A 21,146-nucleotide genomic window follows, 5' to 3' on the forward strand; every position below is an offset into this window, starting at 1 on the left:
GAAAGCTCCCCTCCCTCAGGGGAAGCGAGTTTGTCTCTAACTTTTCACATCTCCCCACTCTCAGGCAGGTCAGCTGGGAAAAGGCAAGCCGTGTGCAGACAATGGCGCTTAACAGCAGTGTCTGTCAGGGGTTGGTCTGGGGTTCCCTCTGAGAGCAGTTTGCAAATGGTCCTGAACGTGGGAGATTGGGGGGCAGTGCCAAGTGTCCCTTGTCCTCTTCCAGGTCCTGTGAAACCAAATGGAATCTGCCACAAAAGCGGCTCCCGGAGAGGTCTATGCACACAGGACTGTGTGGCTGGTGAATTGCAGGCCTGCCTGTGCAACAAGTAACTGCTTGTCTCTGCAGAGGTCACAGGCTCCAGATGAGAGCACGAGGGCTTCAAAATAAACCAGCTCTAACTCTAATGGGAAACACAATCCAGCTGGGGAAGTGCTCTGAAATTTTCAAGTAAACCTGCAGAAGAATATTTGAGAAGACGTCAGCTTATTGTGCAGCTAGCCCACTGGAGACACAGGACCAGGAGCAGCTTATCTCTGACCTGCAGTGGGGACACCAACAGAGCACCTTCACAGTCAGCTTGTCTGCACTCAGCCTTACAGAATGGAGAACTCACACTTGCGGCCGGCCTGCCTGCAGCCCTTAGCCGCAAAGTTCTGGCCATCACTGACTAGAAGGGTTGGTAAGGCATGCTAAGGCACACACACTTTTCCGTAGTCTCAAAAAGATGGTTTCAAAAGAAAAGCACATTTGAGAACGCTTGTGCCCCAACCAGAGCAGGGCTGGGGTTACACAGCGTTTGACTTGGTCTGCAAGTGATCATGACAGCCACCAAGACTCCAAGGAGAGTGATTCCTAAATTATCAAGTGGGTTTGAGAATGAAACCCCTCAGGGCAACATGGCTGCATTTATTATTATTGATGCGTTCTCCTGTCTTTATCTTGATTTTTGGAATTCTTTAGAAGAGTCTCGTCTCCCGTTCTTTCTAGTGATTTGTCCCATGAGCTTTAAGGAAGGGAGGTTTTTTTCTTATCAGGTTAAGTGAAAACCAATCTATAAATTTTAGTTTTGATCACTATATATAAAAATATAAAATGTATACATACACACATACATACACATGAATGTTTGTCTTATCCAATGCTAACAAATAGCATGAGTCAACATAACTGATCATAAGTAAAGTCTCAGCCTTAAAGATTTGCTAACAGGAGGGGTCTTGCTTAAGCACCTCAGTCTCACATAAATTTGCTCACAGGAAATGGAGAAAATAGAAATCATTATATACTACCTTTATAGGGGGGGTTATTAAGAAAACAGTGCTACAAAATTTGGTGTTTTTTTCTTTTTCTTTTTTTTAGAGAAAAGGTTTTTACTATGTAACCCTGGCTGGAATTATCTACCTACTTTTACCTCCTCAGTGCAAGGGTTACAGGCACATGGCACCATGCCTGGTTTACAACTTAGACAGACAGACAGACAGTCCTTTCTTTCCTCCCTCCCTTTCTTTGTCCTTTTGTCTCAGTCTTTTTTTGTAAGAGAAAATAATATAAACCCAAAGGAGTTGCAAGTTAATGTTAGCGATAATCTTAAAAATTCCTAAGAACTACGCCTGGGACTAGTCCTCAGTGGATGCCCCATCTATGTGCTGTGTTGGAGGCCAGACTTCAATCCACAGCCCTCCGATACAACAGTGAAAACCAAGAAGTAATACCATCTAGATAAGGCTTTTTTTTTTTTTAAACAGGCTTTCTATAGTGGGGAAGAAAATCTTCCAAAGGAATAGATTCACAGAAACACAGAACTTCTACATGTTCAAGGTAAGGCATGCTGGAGAATGACTCTCTCTCAAATGCCTAAAGTTCTGTGCTAATAATATCTGGTCATAAGGAGAGCCCACTCATCTTCCTACGTGAGACCAGAAAGAGTTCTCAAAAGCCATACCAAGTCATGTCATCAGTGACACGGCCATACTCTGCAGTCATAAAAAACTAATTAAATCAAATTTTTAAAAAATGCACCATCACAGTTGTAGGTATGGAGAGCTGCAGGTCAACAGACACTTGTAATAATTCATATTCCCCCTTGGAATGTATTAGCCTGTGGGAAAGGATGGTGACACAAACACTCAGTCCTGTTGACTTGATAGCTCAGTTTCTGCACTATGTGTCAAATTCCACCCAGCTTCTGTGTATATATTAGCGTCGCATGAATCCATTTGTGATTACCAGTCCTACAAGGCCCCAGGGACCCAGGTATGGTGAAGTGACCACAGCCTCAGAGTCAAGCGCGTGGCGGCTTAAGCAAGGCATGGGGAAGACGGAGTAAAGAGCCCATTGGGCCCCACTAAACAGTCTGTTTTTGCCAACCCGCTGGCGGACCTTGCAACGCCTTTCCAAGGCTTGGAACACAGGTATTTGCTGTGAATAGCAACAGCTAACTGGTCACTCTGCAGCTGGTTGAGTAAATGTATTTCCATATGAGGGAATATTATGTATGCTCTTCAAGATCCTGCCCACAGAATGTAATGAGCAGAAAACTGATTGTTTGGAAGAGCCTTGAGTAAAGAGAAAGATCAGTGCCGCTATTGCACCATTAGGGACACCTTGCCATGCTGGTCATTGTTGTGTTTCATGGGTGCTACAGCTAGGCAGGATACTGGCTACTCTCCTCCCTTGGCAGCTCCTATAGCACCTTCTGGTACTAAGGAAGTTAGTCCTCAGGGAGGAGGCTTTCAGGTCAGCCAGTTTGGATCCTTCTGCATGCAAGGTGCATGGCATCTTCAGCAATAAGGACTCACTTTCAGTCTCTGGGAGGAATCCAAGGGCAACTGCAATAACACAGAATGTTTTGGTAGCCTCTTAGACTCCCTTCACCAGTAACTCAACTTTTCATGTACTGGCACAAGACGTTTTGCTACATAATATATGGCTCCTGGGTTGAGCATCGTCAACCAAGTGGTATAACTTCATTTAAACTACACACACACACACACACACACACACACACACACACACACACACACACACTTACTGTAGGAGGCACAGGGGTCCTTGTGCTCACAGATAAACACTAGGGAACCTGGAAATACTAACCACATCAGATTATTCCTTCAAAGGATGGGATACATAACCTGCTATTCACCCAGAAGGCTGGTAGCTGACATGGTTAACAGTCTGGTGACCATGGTGTTATCTGTGTGACTGAGACCACACCAGACCATCCCTTATGCCCTTACCATGTTTTTCTCGGTCAGTCTTAGAACCCATATTTATGGAATGGATCACACGCACCTTACAAAGAGTTTTGATGTAGTCTTGTCCCCATATTTATTTAGCTTACTTTGCTTTATTATGTACACGGGATTGAGTTAATTATCACCAGGAATTTTTACCAAATTGTGCTGTGCTTAAATATGCCTATAATAGACTACTCAGGAACAGACTCGAGACGTTTGAACTAATACAGACTACCTAATTGTGTTGAGCTGACTGCCTTTTGCTTCCCTGGGAATCACTACTCTGCTGGCCTTGGGGGTCACAAAGACCCATGCAACTTTATAGCAGGAGGGTTCATGCTCAGAGCCCCATCAGCTCCATGGCCCTGAGTACCCTGAAGCTTGCTCCGACGTCACCATGCACTATGTCTGTCTGTCAATCTATGTCCCTCTACCCCCCTAATGATGAGGTTCAGGGCAAACCCTTTCTTTTCAGAGCTATATTCCTGTGGTGATATCTTGTACAGACCTTCAGACCTCTATGGTTAGCTAGTGGCAAACTCCATTCTTTAGACAGACTTTATTTGTACAAGCAAGATATCACCACATCACCACAGCAACCAGATCAGCGAATCTGTTAAGTGCATAAACTGCTCTAAGTCCAGCACACAGATGAGGACAGCAAATCAGTGGGACTAATATTAGCCATTCATGTGGGCTGCTGTTTGCCCCATTCCTCACGATTTTCAAGCTACTTAAGTTATTAAGAAATTCTAACTAAGAATTTTATTTTTTTATTTTGTTTCTTTTCTTTTTTTGAGACCAGGTTTCTCTGCATTGCTTTGAAGCCTGTCCTGGAACTCGCTCTGTAGACCAGGCTGGCTTTGAACCAGAGATCCGCCTGCCTCTGCCTCCCGAGTGCTGGTATTAAAGGTATGTGCCACCAACGCCTGGCCCCAAAATTTCAATTTTTTAAAGAGCAAAACATCATGAATCGTTTTAATACTTTGGTCAGGTCTTTTTGGTTTGTCCTTTTCCACATTGAGGACTATTTTCTTAGGCCAGACTGCAATTTCAGAAAAGACATATTTTTTCCTTTAAAAATAGGTTTATTTATTATTATTTTTATTTATGTGTATCTGTGTCTGTGTGAGCCAGAAGCAGGCATCAGATCTCCTGAAGCTGTAGTTAGAGCTGTTTGTGCTGGGAATCAAGCTCAGGGCTAGTGTTGCTTTCTCCAGCCCCTAGCTTGTGACTTTAAAAATTTGTTTTAAATGTATTCATTCATAATTTCATCATACACACAGACACACACACAGGCATAAACACACACACACACACACACACACACACACACACACACACACACACTCCTCGTTGGTGTGGTGAGTGAAGTCTTGTGTCTTTGGGCTTTTTGCAGAAGCATATTCTGTTTCTTAGGATTTGGTTAGAAAGCAATTGGTTCCAACCAAAGAAGTTAACTGTGCTTTCTGGCTGAGCTGGGCCCTCCACACTCGGGGGTTTGTACTGTGAGGGGAAAACTCAAATCCTCAGCTCCCAGCTCTCTTTTGAGGTTGTATGTTGTGAGTTTATTTTTCTTCTCTTCTCTTCATCATGCATCTACTAACCTCAGGAAACATCATCTTCAAACTATTTCCATGGCTAGCTTCAAATTGCAGGTATACTCTTTGCATATGAGACTTCTTGGCTCTTCCCTCTGTGGCGTCTCCCTTTTCTGCCTACAGTAACAGTTACACATTTCTTTGGGAAAAGTGTACTGTGTGTGGCCTTTTTTCAATTTCAATCCCATCCCACCCAACCTCAGTCCCCCACCGGGGCTTTTCTGCTACAGATCTCACTCTCGGTCACTCCACTCAGTGCCTGGAAGGATCTGGTCCATCAAACCCGAGAGCCAAAAATATCTTTGCTACCTTGGAAGCTGAGATACATGACTTAACATGCACATTATTTTTTTTTATAGTAAAGCATAAATTCTGTATGCACAGAATGCTAACATCCCCTTTACTAGCGTGTCTGCCTCGATGCTGGGAACCTATCAGTCTTCCACAATCAACAGCTATCAGATATCAATGAGCTGTGCTCTGAACCTGTAGGTCCTCGAAGGTACCTTTATGGTGACAGCCTGTGATGCACTGGGGTGGGTCACGAGTCACCGAGATGGCCCTCAGTGGGGAGTCTGCCACCTTGCACTTTAACTAAAAATGAACGCCAAGCTCTTATGAACTTCCCCTTAGAGATAAGGACTTGACTGAGATTCTCCAGTGGCCAATGGTTTGGGGAGTCTGGTTGAGAGCTTCCTTCTGAGAAAAATCTAAAGACACAAAAGAATGCCAGCTCTATGCTCTGGCACCCATCACTAAGAAACATCTTCTGATACCTATTTCAGCTGAAATAAATGTACACACATCTGCAATCACGTTACGGGATATATAAAACAGGTTTTCCATGACTTAGGAACTACTAACACTTATTTCTCCATTTCCCTGATCCAAATCTTTTTTTCTTGGGGTGGGGGAGGGCCTTCTGGTACTCTCTGTAATACTGTGCAACCCACCGTCAGTTATTTGTTGTGGGTTAAGGAAATGGTGCTAATCACATTCAGGTAACTATCTGTGGTCTGGTTTATCCTTAACAGCTATTTTGAGCTTCTCCAGGTCTCTCTGCCTTAACAATACTAAATCTTGTGTTTGTGGAGGTGTTTGCCCTGGAGACCCTCCTTCCGTCCTGAGGATGGATCCTCTGGACACCCTCAGAAACCTTCTGCTGCAATAGGGTCAAGAGCTCCCTCCCTTAGCAGCTTGCATGAGATTCTCTGTCCATTTACTCCACACATACTAGAACATACTTGCTTGTGAACTTTGGATCTATGATAGCCGTTGTAGGACCTGGCACACAGGCACTCCATAAATTCTGGCAGAGTTAAACTGAATTGGGCTCTTGTGGGAGATGAATTATTACATTCTCCATAAAAATAGACAGGGCAGAACATCCAGAAAATAGGAGAAGGGTGTTTTGGATAAACCCTAATATGTTTGCAATTATTTCCAGCATCTCTTGATGACTCAGAGACAACAAAACAAACGAACAAAATCACCCTTTACTGCTAGGGTAATCACAAACAAACAAACAAACGACAGATTTTAGAAAGTGTGCAAAGCAGACATCAGGACATAGCATTTTCACTTCTCTGTGGAGAATTCTAGAGTTGGGGAGGGGCTGGACAGCAGTTAAGGCCCCTAGTGTGTGACACTAGAGTGCCATGCAAGAAACTCTCGAATCTCCAACGTCTCACAGAGTAGATGATGTGAAAAATGAATCTGTAAGGAAGATGTTTGAAGAAAAAAGGAGGCGCTAGCTGGCACTGGATGGATCAGAAGTTAATTTTCTCCAAACAGCAAAGTCTGTTTATACAGCTATGTATACCGAAAGTGTCATGAAAGAGTAGGCTTCCTAAATGCCATAGGGAAGGCTGGGAACTGTGTGACTCTGACATGCTGCTTTCTAGGACTACAGTTCCCAGAAGAGTAAAAGTAATTAGGGACAGAGTTGTTGTTTTATTTCAGTTTTCCTTGCTGTGCTATTTTAAGAATGCAAAAACAACATAAAATGAGGATGAGGTTAGCAACAAAACATTTTTATTACGAGAAATATCTTTTGAAAGTGTTATGTTGTTACTGGGTAAATTGTGTAAGAAAGGTGCATTATCTCAATGTTCAATATTCTTACTCTCTAAATAGAAAGACCTTTGTCTCATTTATGGTTTCTACTGCTGTGACGAGACACCATGACCAAGGCAACTCTTATTATAAAGGAAAACAATTGTGGTGGCAGCTTACAGTTCAGAGGTTTAGTCCATTATTGTCATGGTGGGAAGCAAGGCAGCCTGCAGGCAGACTCGCTGCTACAGAAGGAGCTGAGAGTTCTTACATCTTGGATCCACAAGAAACAGGAAGTGGTCTGACACAATGGGTGGTATCTTGAGCATAGGAGACCACAAAGCCCACCCCCACAGTGACACACTTCCTCCAATCCCAAGGCCACACCTCCTCGTACTGCATTCCTTTTGGGGGTCATTTTCCTTCAACCACCACAGCCTTAAACCACAGATACCTGCTCTTTTCTTGATCCTGAGATGTATTTTCTTTCAACCAACAGGCATCTAAGTTGCAGCTTAACTGTCCCAGCTTCAAAAACACTTCTTGAGCATGCATTCTATCCTGTTCCCTTACTCTTTTCCCCCCCAGTATGTTCTACTTTATAAAATGACTGCCACTAACTTATCACTTAGAGAAGTAACCGACACATTAAGTCCCCCAACCCACTTACGTAAGAAAGAATGCGGAGAAACCGCTCTAAAGAACTTCTAAAGCTCTGTCACGCGCTGCACTCTCTGCCCTTGTTAGCTGCCTGGGCAGGCCACATCTGGCTCACAGCTACAGCATCACCTCTGCGTCATCAGCAAGGAGACCACCTACGGGCAAGGACCAGTTCTTTTCTCTGCTTCCTAAGACAGAGCCTGGACTAAGTTCCACACTTGGTCTGCACGGGAGGAAAAGATTCTGGGGTTACAAAGTGCAATGTCACGTCTCTAATGAGAGTGTGTCCACTCTAAAGTGTGCTGAGGCCCCGGATCAGAACGATGCTTGCTGTGTTCACATCTCTTCTTCTGATTTAGCATTTCTAGACAGGCTTCTCTGAACAAGCAGGACTTGGAAGAGGCAACCCACCAGTCGTCTCACTCACTGTCAAGGACATGGGGACTATGATGGATGGCATGTTTACTAGATGGCTTGGCAATTGTCCTTGGCTCACTGATGAACATCTGATGGAGTTTAGGCTAGTGGTTCCCTCCAGGCTACTTGGCTTAACACAGTAATCTCAGATTAAGAACCCTGCCCCATTTCAGGAGCCCTAGCCCTACAACCAATAAGTTATTATATTGCTGTCCAGTAATTAAGAGCTGATAGATGGATAAGGACTATTTTTACCAGGAAATTCCTCATATGAAGCATGATTTATGATGTTGGAAATAGGCAACAGTGCCGTTTAGGAAATCTTATCAGTGCTGCAGCTCATGAATGTCTTTCCTAGGGGGTGACACCAAAGGGCCCAACAAAAATTTTTACTGTTTTTCAGACGGACTTTACAAACCTCAATCAAGAGATCTGAAATTCTGTAAAACACATGCTCTTTCCCTAACTTCAATTTCCTTCAGTAGTTTTATAGGTCCCCAAGGCCAGGGAGAGCAGAAACAGATGGTGCTGGGAGGGGGCACTTTACAGTGTGTGTCTGCAAAGCCATAATAAATTTAAAAAGTTTTTCTTTTTTTCTTTTCTTTCTTGTCCTTTTTCTTTTGCAACCTAGCTTGTGGTATTAATCCCGATGTGAAATGAGCCTTGATAGTGTTTGACATAGCTACTTTTCTATATATTTATATATATTTTTTCAATTAAATCTGGTTTACTAATCTTGTTGACTAAGACATTTTCTACTGGAAATTCCAAAAATTACCCAGTGCCATCATCTAGACAAGTCGGAAAAGCAGGCTGGTCTATGTTTACATGACACAGCGCTTTCCCCCGGGGCCGCCTTACCCCATAAACTGTTGTCCTGGTGTGAAAAAAATACAAGTCAGGTCTGAAGAAAAAAGTTGCCCTCTTAAATCACAACCATATTTGTGAGAGGCCAGGAAAACAGTAATATTTAAAGTTGTAGCCAACCTTGTTGCTCTGTTTTCTCTTTATTTTTAAAAATTTCCCTCCAATGGTCTAACCTCATAGAATCCACTTTCTCCCACCAATGTTGTCATTCCTTTTTAAAAATAGAGTTTTAGTAATTTTAATCATTATCATTTGATCATCATTATGGGCGGGGATGCAGGACTGTGTTGGAGACACTGTGTAAAGCCATGAAAGAATATTTTCATATGGGAACACCCTACCCACCAACAAGAACCACCAATGAGGAGTCAGTGGAGGGTGAGCAATTCTCTGACACGTGCAAATGATCCTTCTGCAAGTGTGCAGGAAAAGAAGCTTTGGTCTGTGTAAAACAACCCTCCAAACAGCAACAAAGGTGGCCAAGGACAGCTGGTGATCGGAACGCTACATGCAGAAACCCGTTGGCCACGTCATGGAACACACACAGAAATAAAGACTAACGGTTTGGTCTATGATACTGGTACTACATGAGGGTTAAGCTTCAATGGTTAATAAGCAGAAAAGCCATCATACAGTGGGGATAAGAGGTCAGTGAAGAAATGTGAATGGAACAGATATTTGAGTGCATGGTAATTATGGGCACAGGAAGAGGCTGGGTTTCAAGGATCACTCGGATGCTCAGAACCTTGGGGAGAGGACTGGACCACTCTGACTGTGAAGTGTATGACAGGCCCCATCTTAAACTGTGGCTGTGTCTCCTCAGTGAGTGAACACCTGGTACTACAGTGTTTCTCAGATCTTGGCTGTCTTTTGGAGTAGCTCCTCTTTTCAGCCAATGTCCCTTTAAGGCCACAGAGTGCCTCAGCTTCCAAAGCCTGCTCATATAATTTTCTGTTCTGTCACCTTGGAGACCACCTATATTAAACTTTTCAGTAGCAGCAGCAACAAAAACAAAACAAACAAAACAAAAAAAACCCCAACCAAACAAAAGAACCACACACTATGGAGGTTTGAAGGAAAATGGCCCCCAGAAGGAAAGGTACTAATGGGAGGTGGTGTTTTTGTTGGAGTAGGGTGGCTTTGTTGGAGGAAGTATGTTTGTGTCGGGGTGGGCTTTGAGGTCTCATATGCTCAAGCACGGCCAGTGAGATAGATCACTTCCTGTTGCCTGCAAGATGTAGAACTCTCGGCTACCTCCCCAGCACCATGTCTGCCTACATGCCACCATGTCCTGCCATGATGATGGACTAAACCTCTAACTTTGTAAGCCACCCAATTAAATATCCTCCTTTATAAGAGTTGGCGCAGTGATGTTATCTCTTCACAGCTATAGAAACTAAGACACCGATGTACAAAATTTAGCCTTGGAAGGAAGTGCTGTTGAGACAGAGAAGGACAGAATGGTAGGGCATATAGAGTCCCTGAATCAGACACTTATGACCTTGCTGTTGCTGGTGACAGAAAGTTACTACATACTGTGTCAGGTGTTCTGTGAACTATCCCTACATTCTGGACATTGCTCTGGGCAGTGTTTCACTATGTATATTATGCAGCACACGTTAAGCCAGCCGGTGTTGACTGCTGCTACCTACAAAGATGTATTGCCCCATATGTGCTGCAATGATTGTGTTATGGAAGTTAGGTGAATAAATAAGATGACTAGCCAATTCTGCACAGCTCTACAATACATATAAAACATTGGCAAAAGAACAAAAACTTTATATCTATGTGTATATAGTCTCAATTTAAACATAAAATTTTAGGATTTGTAAAATTTCACATGCAAGAGAAGTCATTTATTTCTGAAGTGATTAGTGTTTTAATACAACCAATGATTGTACTTATCATGACATGTTACAAATAGGGTTTTCTATTACTCTGCTGCTCAAGAAACAAATGGACACCGCCTATGTTTGACAAATCCTTAGCTGGAGATGAAGTTCACTTGAACACACATACACTCATGTACACACACATTAAAACATGTGACAAGCACTGAAGTGCAACCTAATGTTAAAAAATCAGTTTTTTCCTCTGGATAAGTGAAGCTGACATGTTTTGGACAAACTAGTAAAGTCCTCAGCTGAACTAATCCAGTCCTTTTGTTTTCAAGGAAGCTCCAGCTATGTAAATACTTTACTAAAAGTTGCAGTAGTCATGAAGCAGGAAGAAACAGAACTCCCATTAGCAGTCCCCACTGTCCACGAAGGGAACAAAATCGTGACGGAGTACTGACATTCACTTCACTTTGAATTAAACAGAGCACTGCCGTGCATCTCAAGAGACAATATTAAGTTCTGTGTTTGGGTAATACCAGGAATTCTACAGGCAGGGGCAGAATTATGTGTGGTTGGCTAAAAGCCAACCGTACTTTACACTTGTCCTAGAAGTAGGTGGTCAAAAACTCAGTTCTTGTCATCAGACCCACTGGCTACAGTTGCTTAAAGGATCGGGATCTCAAAATCTTCTGTGGTCCTCATTTTGAAGATAAAATAAACACCAAGAAATAAGGTAAATGAAGTGGACTTAATGGGCAGTGAAAGAGGCTCAGTTCGAATCGTCCTTGGGGAAAAAAGCAGGTTCAGGCAGACATTGCCACACAGGGACACAGCAGAACTGGGTTTCCCACACAGCATCATCAGAGATCGGAGACACACATAGTCACATGCATGGAACGTTTTTCACCTCAGGAAGTAAGACTCAGAAACCAAGGCAAAGAGTAGGCCCATTTGCACCTTTCTCTCAACTCTCTTTAAAACATTCTGTAAACTTTCTAGGCTTTACAGTGTGTATGTTTCAAAAGATGCCCTCACATGTGACAGGGACAAGAATGCTTGTCGATGCGTCTGGCTTTCCCATAATAGTATATAATGCCCCTCTCTAATAAATTTACCATTTTTTTTAGTGTCTGCATTCTGTTAATTTATAAAAAGCAGGGTGCTGTCAGATCAAACGTCATGAAAATGATCTATAAACCAGACTGTCAAAAGTGAAAGGTACTCGGGCAGACTTACAGGCAGGGAATACATACAAACCACTGGAGAGGGTTCCTGTGCATGCGGCGAAACAACAGCCCACAACAGGGCTCACATTACCTTGATTTGCAAGTTACTGTGAGGTCACAGGAAATCCCGAAATGTTTTCCACATTTTCTTTTATACATTTTATGTCAAATTTCCTGCAATTGAAATCATAAACCCTCCTACTGCTGGACCCTCTTCTAAAGGAAAGGGGATCTTTTGACACTCCCCTATGAACACCTAATAACTCAATTCCTCCTAGTGTAAGAAGAAACTGAAAGACAGAATTGAAAATAGAGTATGATAAGGGTTGAGATGTCACGTGGCTCAATTCCTTCAAAACAAGAGTCAAACTGATGATATTAAGACAACTTGAAAAGTGCATTTAATATAGTGATGGCTAACTCCCTTTTGGAATAAGAGACAACAGAAGGAATGACAGATTGTCCCAAAGAAGGAGCCACACCATTTCTCTAAGTCTCTTATCCTAAATGCACTTGTGGATTTATAGTCTAATTTTAAAATGGCATCTTCTATATGGGTACTTGTGACAAGATTCAAGTTCCCTACAACCATATTTTATCGGTCCAGTTGTGTTTATGAAAGGATAAGTCAGATTTAAGTTAAACGTTGAAGTTTAAAATACCGCTTGGAGATTTATCTCTCCCACCTGTGGCAACTGAGGGTGGTCAAGTGTGGTTGAGTAGAGACCCACAAAATGGAAATCATGCTGAGTAGGATGAAGGTTCATTAACGATACCCACTTCTAAGGTTCTGCTGGGTTATGAGTCATTAGCATACATTACCTCTCCAGACATATCAGGGGCCATGGGGATGGCAGGCCACAGAGATGAGTAGATTCCGAAGAACACCACCCAGAGAGCGATGCTGCCCCAGATGGCAATGTGGCTGAACTGTGAGAAAGGAAATCTGTGTCAAGACACTCCCATCCAGTCAAGCACACAGACGTTACTGAACAGTCGCAGATTCCCTTCCGCTCTGCATTAAATTCAGAAAAACACCACCTCCCGAAATTGTGCTATAACTGTATGCATTCATCCTATAATCTCTGTCGTTGCTCTCTGCTCTGACATCTATCCTTTTTATCCGCCGCTGTCTTCCACTCTCCTTTATCTTTCTTTGCTCTGCATGTTCTTTCCCAAAGACATTGGACACGCCAGAGAGAATTACACAGAGGTCAACGGGTGTCACATCCAAATTTCTTGTTCCAACTTCCCTCCTTGGGCATCAAACTCTAATTTTGTTGTCTTTAGTGAGTCTCTCTACCTGGAAGTTGCCAGGCTGTGAAACTAATGTGTTGCAAACGGAATGTGTTTTATACAGACTGTGCATTCATTTAAGTGTCTGGGGGACAGATCTCTAACTGTTGTGGGATAATCTTTTCGTACACCCTGAAGATGTGTTTTTGCCAAGGCACCTTCTGATTGGTTCAATAAAGAGCTGCATGGTCAATAGCTAGGCAGGGGGAAGATAGGTGGGATTTCTGGAGAGAGAGAGGGAGAGGAAGAGGAGAAATCTAGGTGGGATTTCCCACAGACTTGGAGCAAGTAAGATGCACCATAATGAGGAAAGGTAACCAAGCCATGTGGCAGAATGTAGATGAAAAAAAAATACAGGTTAATTAAGTCATAAAAGCTAGTTGGAAACAAGCCTAAGCTAAAGGCCAAGCTTTCATAATTAAGAATACATCTCTGTGTCCTTATTTGGGGACTAGTGATCCAAAGATAGTCTGACAAGATAGCTTGCTACATCTCACTAATTTTATTGTTCATCAGAATTATTTTCCAAACAGGTTTCCTAGGGAACACCAGTTCTACGACATGGTAAGCCTGAAAGTCTCCATCTGTGTGAGGTGGTAAGAATGTGCAATACTAAGGTAAAGGCTCGAGAGGTCTCAGTAATAAACTCACCTGACTCAGTGTCTTCAATCCACAATCCCTACTTCTCCTCCTTCCATGCCCTAATGCACCATAATCAATAACTGCAGGCTTTGTAATACAGAGACATGTGACTAGAGATATTCTTACCCATGTCCAATATGAGGTTTCCAGTCCAGCTTTCAAACACACAGTTATCACTACAAACTGAAAACAGAAAGGGGAAATGTTACTTCGTCTTCTATATTGTGTCATCGGTATCATAATCTATCAAGTGACAAACAGGTATGAATTAAATGAGCCATGTGCTCATCACACTCGTGGATCAGCTGAGTGGTGCTCGTTAGGACATGATGATAGTTGTCATTTGCATGTCCTGCTGCCCTCTCCTGTCTCTGCTCACATTCACAGCTTCAGAGTCTGTCAAGGAGGCTACCGAAGGCTCTGCTGTCTGTACTCTGTACAACTCATGAATAGCAAGTACTTATGTCTCAAGCTTCTTTTAACTGAATCTTTTTCACTAAAAGCTCACTTTCTGGATTTTAAAGATACATCACAGAAGTAAACAACTAAGATGTTTAGGAACCTAAGTCTTTACTCTGGAACTTTATGTAAGTATAGTTATGCAAATGTAGGCTACAAGAATCAACCACTTCTTGAAATACACACCATTTGTGGTGATTATATGGGAGTCCTGGCTAATGTTATTTCAACTTGATACAGGCTGAAGTCATCTAAGAGGAGGGACCTCAATGGACAAGATGTCTCCATAAGATCAGGCTATATGCAAGCCTGTTGGGCCTTTTCTTAACAAGTGATTGATGGTGAGAGGCCCAGCCCATTGTGGGTGGGGCCACCCCTGGACTGGTGGCACTGGGTTCCATGACTGAGCAAGCCATGAAGAGCAAGGCAGTAAGCAGCACCCTCCATGGCCTCTGCATCAGCTCTTGCCTCCAGGTTCCTGCCCTGTTTGAGTTCCTGTCCTGACATCCTTTGATCATGAACAGTGATATATACTCATGAGTGAAATAAACTCTTCCTTCCCCAAGCTGCTTTAGGTCAAGGTGTTTGATCACAGCAACAGAAACTCTGATTAAGACAATGGGTAATTCTGAAACAAAAGCTTCCTTGACTTTCCTGTATCTCTCTTAGCAACACTGCAATGGTTAGATACACCTGTTTTGGTGTCAGATTATGAGCTGCTTTGGTTAATAAGTGGGGCAAGTTCATGCATCAGTATATTCAGTTTCTTCATCCCAAAACTTGCCTCCCTGTGAAGACTAATCTTGACTGTCAACATGAGTGGACTGAGAGGCACCTAGGAGACAGAGCAGTCCACACTGGGGTTGTCTGTGAGGACATTTCCAGAAAGCACCCTCTATAGGAAATCTCCCTCTGAGAGAGGGGAGTGCCTCCCATGTGAGGTGAGGGCCCAGATGGAAAAAAGGGAGGGAAGGGAGGAAGCAGGTGCGTGTATGTATGCATTCTCTCTCCCCTACTATTTAGTGGCTGTCACAGTGTGAGTGTCTGAGTGTCTCCACCCTACTATAACCCCCTGTTCTGGGTTTTTTCTTTCTTTTTTGTGGCGGTCATCTCAGAGTCGTGGCATCTCCAGTATCCTGGGTTTTTGACTGTGACTCAAGGTATACATTCATCAATGGCCTTTTTCCTGTGCTAAGCCTCAGTTTCTCTCCATGACTCCTCAATCCTGGGGTCTCCACTGCAACCGAGACTGCGTTTTGAACAATGACCTCTGCCGGTCCCTCTTCAGGGAGACTCTAGTCCTCTCACATACTGCCAAGCCTCAGCCACTCTCCATGATCCTTCCTGCCTTCAAAATCAGAACCACATGGGAGACCCTTACCTAGTTCTACAGTCGGTTACATTGGTCCGGCACTGTGCACCGACCCGGAAGAAATACTTCCTCAAAGATTTCACCCCAATGATGCTGGTCTTTTATTAATCACTGTTGCATGTTTCCAGCCCCTACTGACCAGAATCAATTGTTGGATTGTGCCAGCAAAGCAAAGATTTTGCTTCTGTAGCACTGGTCCTCTTGTTAAACACAGCTAACTCTTCAGCTCCAGCTGCCCAGAAACTGCAGATTTTCAATTCAAAATATTATACTAAAGGCCCTGAGAGTCTTTAAGGGGCTCAAACTTCTCTTTGAAACTTCCTAAGTCAGGCTTCACTGTCATTTCCAGCCTGAAGCTCTACAATACTCTCCACAAACAACATGGTAAAGTTTGGTTTAGCAAGGCCCTACTTCTGGTACCAATTTCTGTTAATAGTTTGTTTTCTGTTGCTGTGATAAACACCACGACAAAAAGCAACCCGGGGAGGAAAGGGTTTATTTCATTACAGGTTACAGTCTATTGTAGAGTGAAGTTAGGGCAGGAACACGTCAAGAACCTGTAGGTAGCCAGGTGGTGCTGCTCTCCTTTAATCCCAGCCCCCAGGAGGCAGAGGCAGGCAGATCTCTGTTAATTGGAGACCAGCCCAGTCTACAGAGCGAGTTCCAGGACTGTCAGGGCTATTATACAGAGAAACCCAGCCTCGAAAAACCAAACCAAACCAATCAATCAATCAATGCACCAGTCAAACAAAAAGAACCCGTAGGCAGGAAATGAAGCAGAGACCAGAGGCACTTCTCTTAGGTTCACATTCAACTACAGGTCTTATACAGCTCATGCCCATGTGTCCAGAGATGGCGCCACTGTATCAATTAGCAATCAAGAGAATGCTCCACAGCATGTCCACGGGCCATTTGATGGAGGCAATTAATTCCTCACTTGAGATTTCCTCTTCCTAAGTGTGTTAAGTTGGCAACCAAGATCAATCATCTATCTTCTCACCATGATGGATTGACATCTTTGGTACTGTGAGCAAATGAACTTTTTCTCCCAAGATGTTTTGTGCAGATATTTGTCTGCAGTGATGAAAAACCAGCACATCTTCATCACAAGGTTGATTTTAATTACAACATGGAATATGGAACACTAAGATCAACACTCATATTATGATGATCTATTTATAACTACATGTAAAAAACCAAAACATCACAAGTCAAGGAAACTCTGGGCATTAGGATTACCTCGTAGCACCGGAAATGGATTTCTTGCCTAGGACTGGTGACTGCCAATGCCCTTAGTGTCCAACCCTACTTTCAGGTTTTGGGGACAGTGTATGTTTAGACATTTTTGAGCCAGGTTGAAAGTTAAGATATAGGTGGGTACAGTTGGATTTTCTCATCAGGATATCTGTTGTTAAATTATGATTAATATCTGCAGACATCAAACTCATATGAGTGAATATTAGTTAGCTTAAGCTATGTAAAATTTCTAATAAATGACAAAATGAAAGAAAAGCACTATTCCTGAGACCTGAGACTTTAAAGCGTGTCCCCAAGAGGCAGTCAAAATATGAACTATGGCTTATCTCCAGCTACCAGGTTAAGCATATACACAGTTCTGTTTTGGCATTCATGCTATAAGAGAAACATCCTCTCAAATATGGTTGTGCTTTTCTTTTATTCCTTCATGGGAGAGCACGGGTGGAAAGAAATTAGAAGATTTTCCCAAACCTGAACCCCTCTGGATAACTGAGTATAACTTCTGCTGCTGTGATAAAACACCACGAGGGAAAATAACCAACATAGAGGCATTTGATTTGACCCGGCTTACAATTCCAGGTTACAGTCATTATTATGGGGAATACAAGGCAGGACCTTGAGGAATCATATCCGCAGTCAAGCAGAGAGAGGGAATAAATGCATGTCTCTGTGTGTGCTTGTGTAATATTCATCTGGAATTCCCTATTTCTATACAACGCAAAGCCCAGACTATGACCTGGTGCTACTCACATTCAGCAGAGGGTCTTCCCAACTCAATTAGCAATCCCCATAGATGATATGTTCATAGGTCAAGCAGATCTAGAAAATTAAGTCTCTCTTCTACATTGTGTGAAGTTGAGAGTTCAAACAAGTCAGCACGCAAATGAACTTCTTATTCAATTATTCCGACACTTGAGAATTGTATATTTTAGTTATCAGTGCTGGGAACTGAAATGCATTCTTCTTTGAGCTAAACTCTCAGGCTCAAAATGACATTTGAGCACTGTTATCACAGAGTCAGCCACACCAATGGCTGGTTGGCCATACTTTCTCTATGTGGAGGCTGAAAAGTAAGTGAGTGAGTGAGTGAATGAGTGAGGCATATAAGGAATAGACAGAGTGCTGGTCACAGAATGCAGAACTCAGTTTGAAATGACTGTGTCTGGATTCAACTGAGTGACCACGGACATTAGCATTTCACAGTCCTCTTGAGTTTTAACAGAAAAATGGTCTGAGTGCTTTCTGGCATCGTAGAGGCAGTGGGAACTGCTTGGTGGGTCTTTGGCAACTGTTACATAAGCCTGCAGATCACTCATTAAAAAATACTGTGTGTGTTTGAATATGTGCTTGCATGTATATACGTGTGCCGCTTGTGTGCCTGGTGTCGGCCAAGGCCAGAGGAGAGTATAAACACCCTCTGGACTGGAGTTACAGATGACTAAGGGCCATCACATTGATGCTGGATACTGAACCCAGGTCCACAGAGGCAACCAAGTGCTCCTAACCATTGAGTGATTTCTTTAGCTCCAGTTCACTCTAATGCACCCAAGAATTCCTTGAGGATGTTTGGTAACATTCAGGAAGGCAAATACAACATAATATACTATAGATGGCAGTAGGACAAATTTGAGGAGAAAGTTAAAAATGAGAAAAAAATTGAGAAAATAGCTAGTAAGAGTAAAGAGGAACTACTGAAAATCGAAGTGACAGAAACCTTCTAAAGCCAGTGAATCCAAGTCATACTTACAAAGAGCCAGTGTGGTGGTACACAGGGCCTGATCATCAGTCTTGGCACTTGGGAGGCTGAGGTTGGAGGACTTTGAGTTGAAGGCTAGCCTGGGCTACACAGTGAGGTCCTGTCTCAAAACATAACAAACAACAACAACAAAACCCAAATACACAAAACCAATCCAACAAAGCCTTATATGGAAAGCTGTCAACGCTCCAAATGCCTTATTTCCTTTTTAAAGGAAACCTTACATGACCCTTAAGCTCACCCTGCACACATTTAAATCTGACAGGAGAGGGGGCAGAGAGAAGAGGCCTTGGCTCTAGACAAAACCTTGCCAGGGGCTGAACTCACCGTGTAAACAAAGTTTCCCAGAAGCAGGTAGTCTGAGGTTTTCCCATTTCCAAATACCGTGCCTGCAAGGAAAGAAGAGAGGCTAGTTAGGAAGAAGGCGAAGGAAGGTTCAAAAAACAAAACAAAACAACACAACAAAAACAACCGAGAAAGCAACTTAGTCGCTTTGAATATGAAAAGAACCTAGAGGCTCGGGGTGGGGCCAGAAATGAAGTGTATCTTTGAGACCACACTGCTATTCCTCACAAAGTTGCTACAGATGGGCCACAAATTGAACACCAAGTGGAAAATCTGACTGGCTAACCAATTCTTAGACTCCACTATGTGAAAATAAATACACAAAAACGTTGAACTCGTAATCATTTGGAAAGCTTAAAGTTCTGCACATTGACAGGAAGCGATGTTCTGAGTGCTGTGACAGCATCAATAAGAGTCACAGGACCCTTCTCAATAAAGCTGCTAACATGCAGTCAAGAGGGATCCATGAAAAACCTTGCTCAGACACCGGGGAGTACCAACCTAACCCCACACACATGATGCTTCATGAGGCTTTGTTGGCCTGGCTGGATTTTTGGGTATATTTAAAGTCTTTCGTTATTCTAGGAATGAGTAACAAGAAATAACTACAGATGAAGGAATAGCAGCTAACCAAGAGACGCTATTACTGGCTGAAGACACTGACACTCAGTTCCCAGTGAACTCAGCTCTGTTACGAAAGGCAGCATGAGGCTCTCCACTCAGGTGGTTTTCAGATTCACACAAGTTACATGTGCTGTCTGGGGACACGCAATGACACTTGGACAGCTCTGTCAAATTACTGGCTTTCATTCCTGGTCTTTGGACTTACTTAGAAATGATGGAGCATCCTCAGAACTTTCTACAGCGTTCATGCTTTATAGCTATCAGTATTTACCAAATTAGAAACTAAAACAGAACATTAAAAAGTCTGTATTTTATCCAAAAATAACAGTAATAAACCCAGTGCAAACTCATATAAACACATTTTATGAAAAACAACTATTTTTCTAAACAAAAGTGAGTGAGAAAATTGGCATTATTTTACATTAATCTCCTTAATGTCCAGAATTTAACAGATTACAGCTGGGCTCTCACATGTTACCCTGGTTACAATATTTCAGAGAAATAAGGATTTGTAGAGATATACATGGACTCATGATGGGTGTGTCTATATTTATTTTGGTAATCTTTTCCAATAACTCTTTTATACTACATCAAAACTTAACAAGCTGTTTTCTTTTCTTTCTTTCTTTTTTTCCCCCCAGAGGTAAGGGTGTTCTTTGATTTTGTTTTTTTAAAGGACAGTTGCCAGTATGGAATTTGAGACTCCACTAGTGAACTCTGTGTACTTGGTTACATTAAAATCCACCGGTCACGTGGCATCACACAAGACTGTAATCGTGTGGAAGCCAGTGGCTTGGACTCATGAAGTGAACCACCTTTTCCACAGCGCAAGCCACTGAGCTCGGAACAGCAGCCACCGTGCTTTTGTGTCTGTCTGTCTGGTCTCCTGGAACTCTACCGAACACACAAGTGTTCAAGGGTTAATCAGAGCATTGGCCTACAGCTCCTTTAAGGGCAACCTTAAGTGAAACTGGCTAGCTACGTATACAGCAGTGGAGAATGAGAAGACCAGCCTCACTGCCACTGTTTTCACCAAAGCCCTACACTGTGTTTATATAATAATTGAGAAAGACAAAAACTATTACAAAAAAATTGATCAAATACTCAAATTTTGACCCCACAGACTTCCAAAAGCTCTTGAGTTTTATAAGACATTTATAGACAACTCCTGGAACTGTTTCACTAAAAATGATTATTGTGTTTTATATACTTTTATGGACTCCAATTCTTTCTTCCATCCTTTCAAAGCAAAACAAGTCGCCCACTCTCCTAGTACTCACTTAAAAGTAGGAAAAAGGGAAACAATTATGATGCCCCCAACGTCAAACTGGGAACTCGAAGCCTGTGTTACCTATAAGTTGTTCTTTAAGGAAAAAGCCAAGGGCCCTTGAGATTTGTCTGGATTTAGTTTCCCCAGGCAGCAGCTGCTGGGGACGGCGGGGCTGAAGCCGGCTGATGTGGACTGTTTCCCAGGAAAACACAATGAGAGATCTG

At 42.7% G+C, this 21,146-nt stretch overlaps 1 protein-coding gene across 4 annotated transcripts in view; it reads right to left on the reverse strand.

Annotated features, from left to right (window-relative positions):
• Atp8a1 (ATPase phospholipid transporting 8A1) overlaps positions 1–21,146 on the reverse strand; it is a 221,849-nt gene that overhangs the window by 15,848 nt on the left and 184,855 nt on the right. For all 4 annotated transcript variants that reach the window (XM_040747152.1, XM_021229668.2, XM_021229666.2 and 1 more), the window contains 3 exons: positions 19,011–19,072; positions 13,966–14,022; positions 12,724–12,831 (listed from right to left, as the gene is read on the reverse strand). In XM_040747152.1, the coding sequence (XP_040603086.1) occupies positions 12,724–12,831; positions 13,966–14,022; positions 19,011–19,072 (227 nt within the window). The remainder of the gene's footprint in view (positions 1–12,723; positions 12,832–13,965; positions 14,023–19,010; positions 19,073–21,146) is intronic.

This window comes from Mesocricetus auratus, unplaced genomic scaffold (genome assembly GCF_017639785.1).
Source record: "Mesocricetus auratus isolate SY011 unplaced genomic scaffold, BCM_Maur_2.0 Super-Scaffold_100006, whole genome shotgun sequence".
Taxonomy (NCBI): Eukaryota; Metazoa; Chordata; class Mammalia; order Rodentia; family Cricetidae; genus Mesocricetus; species Mesocricetus auratus.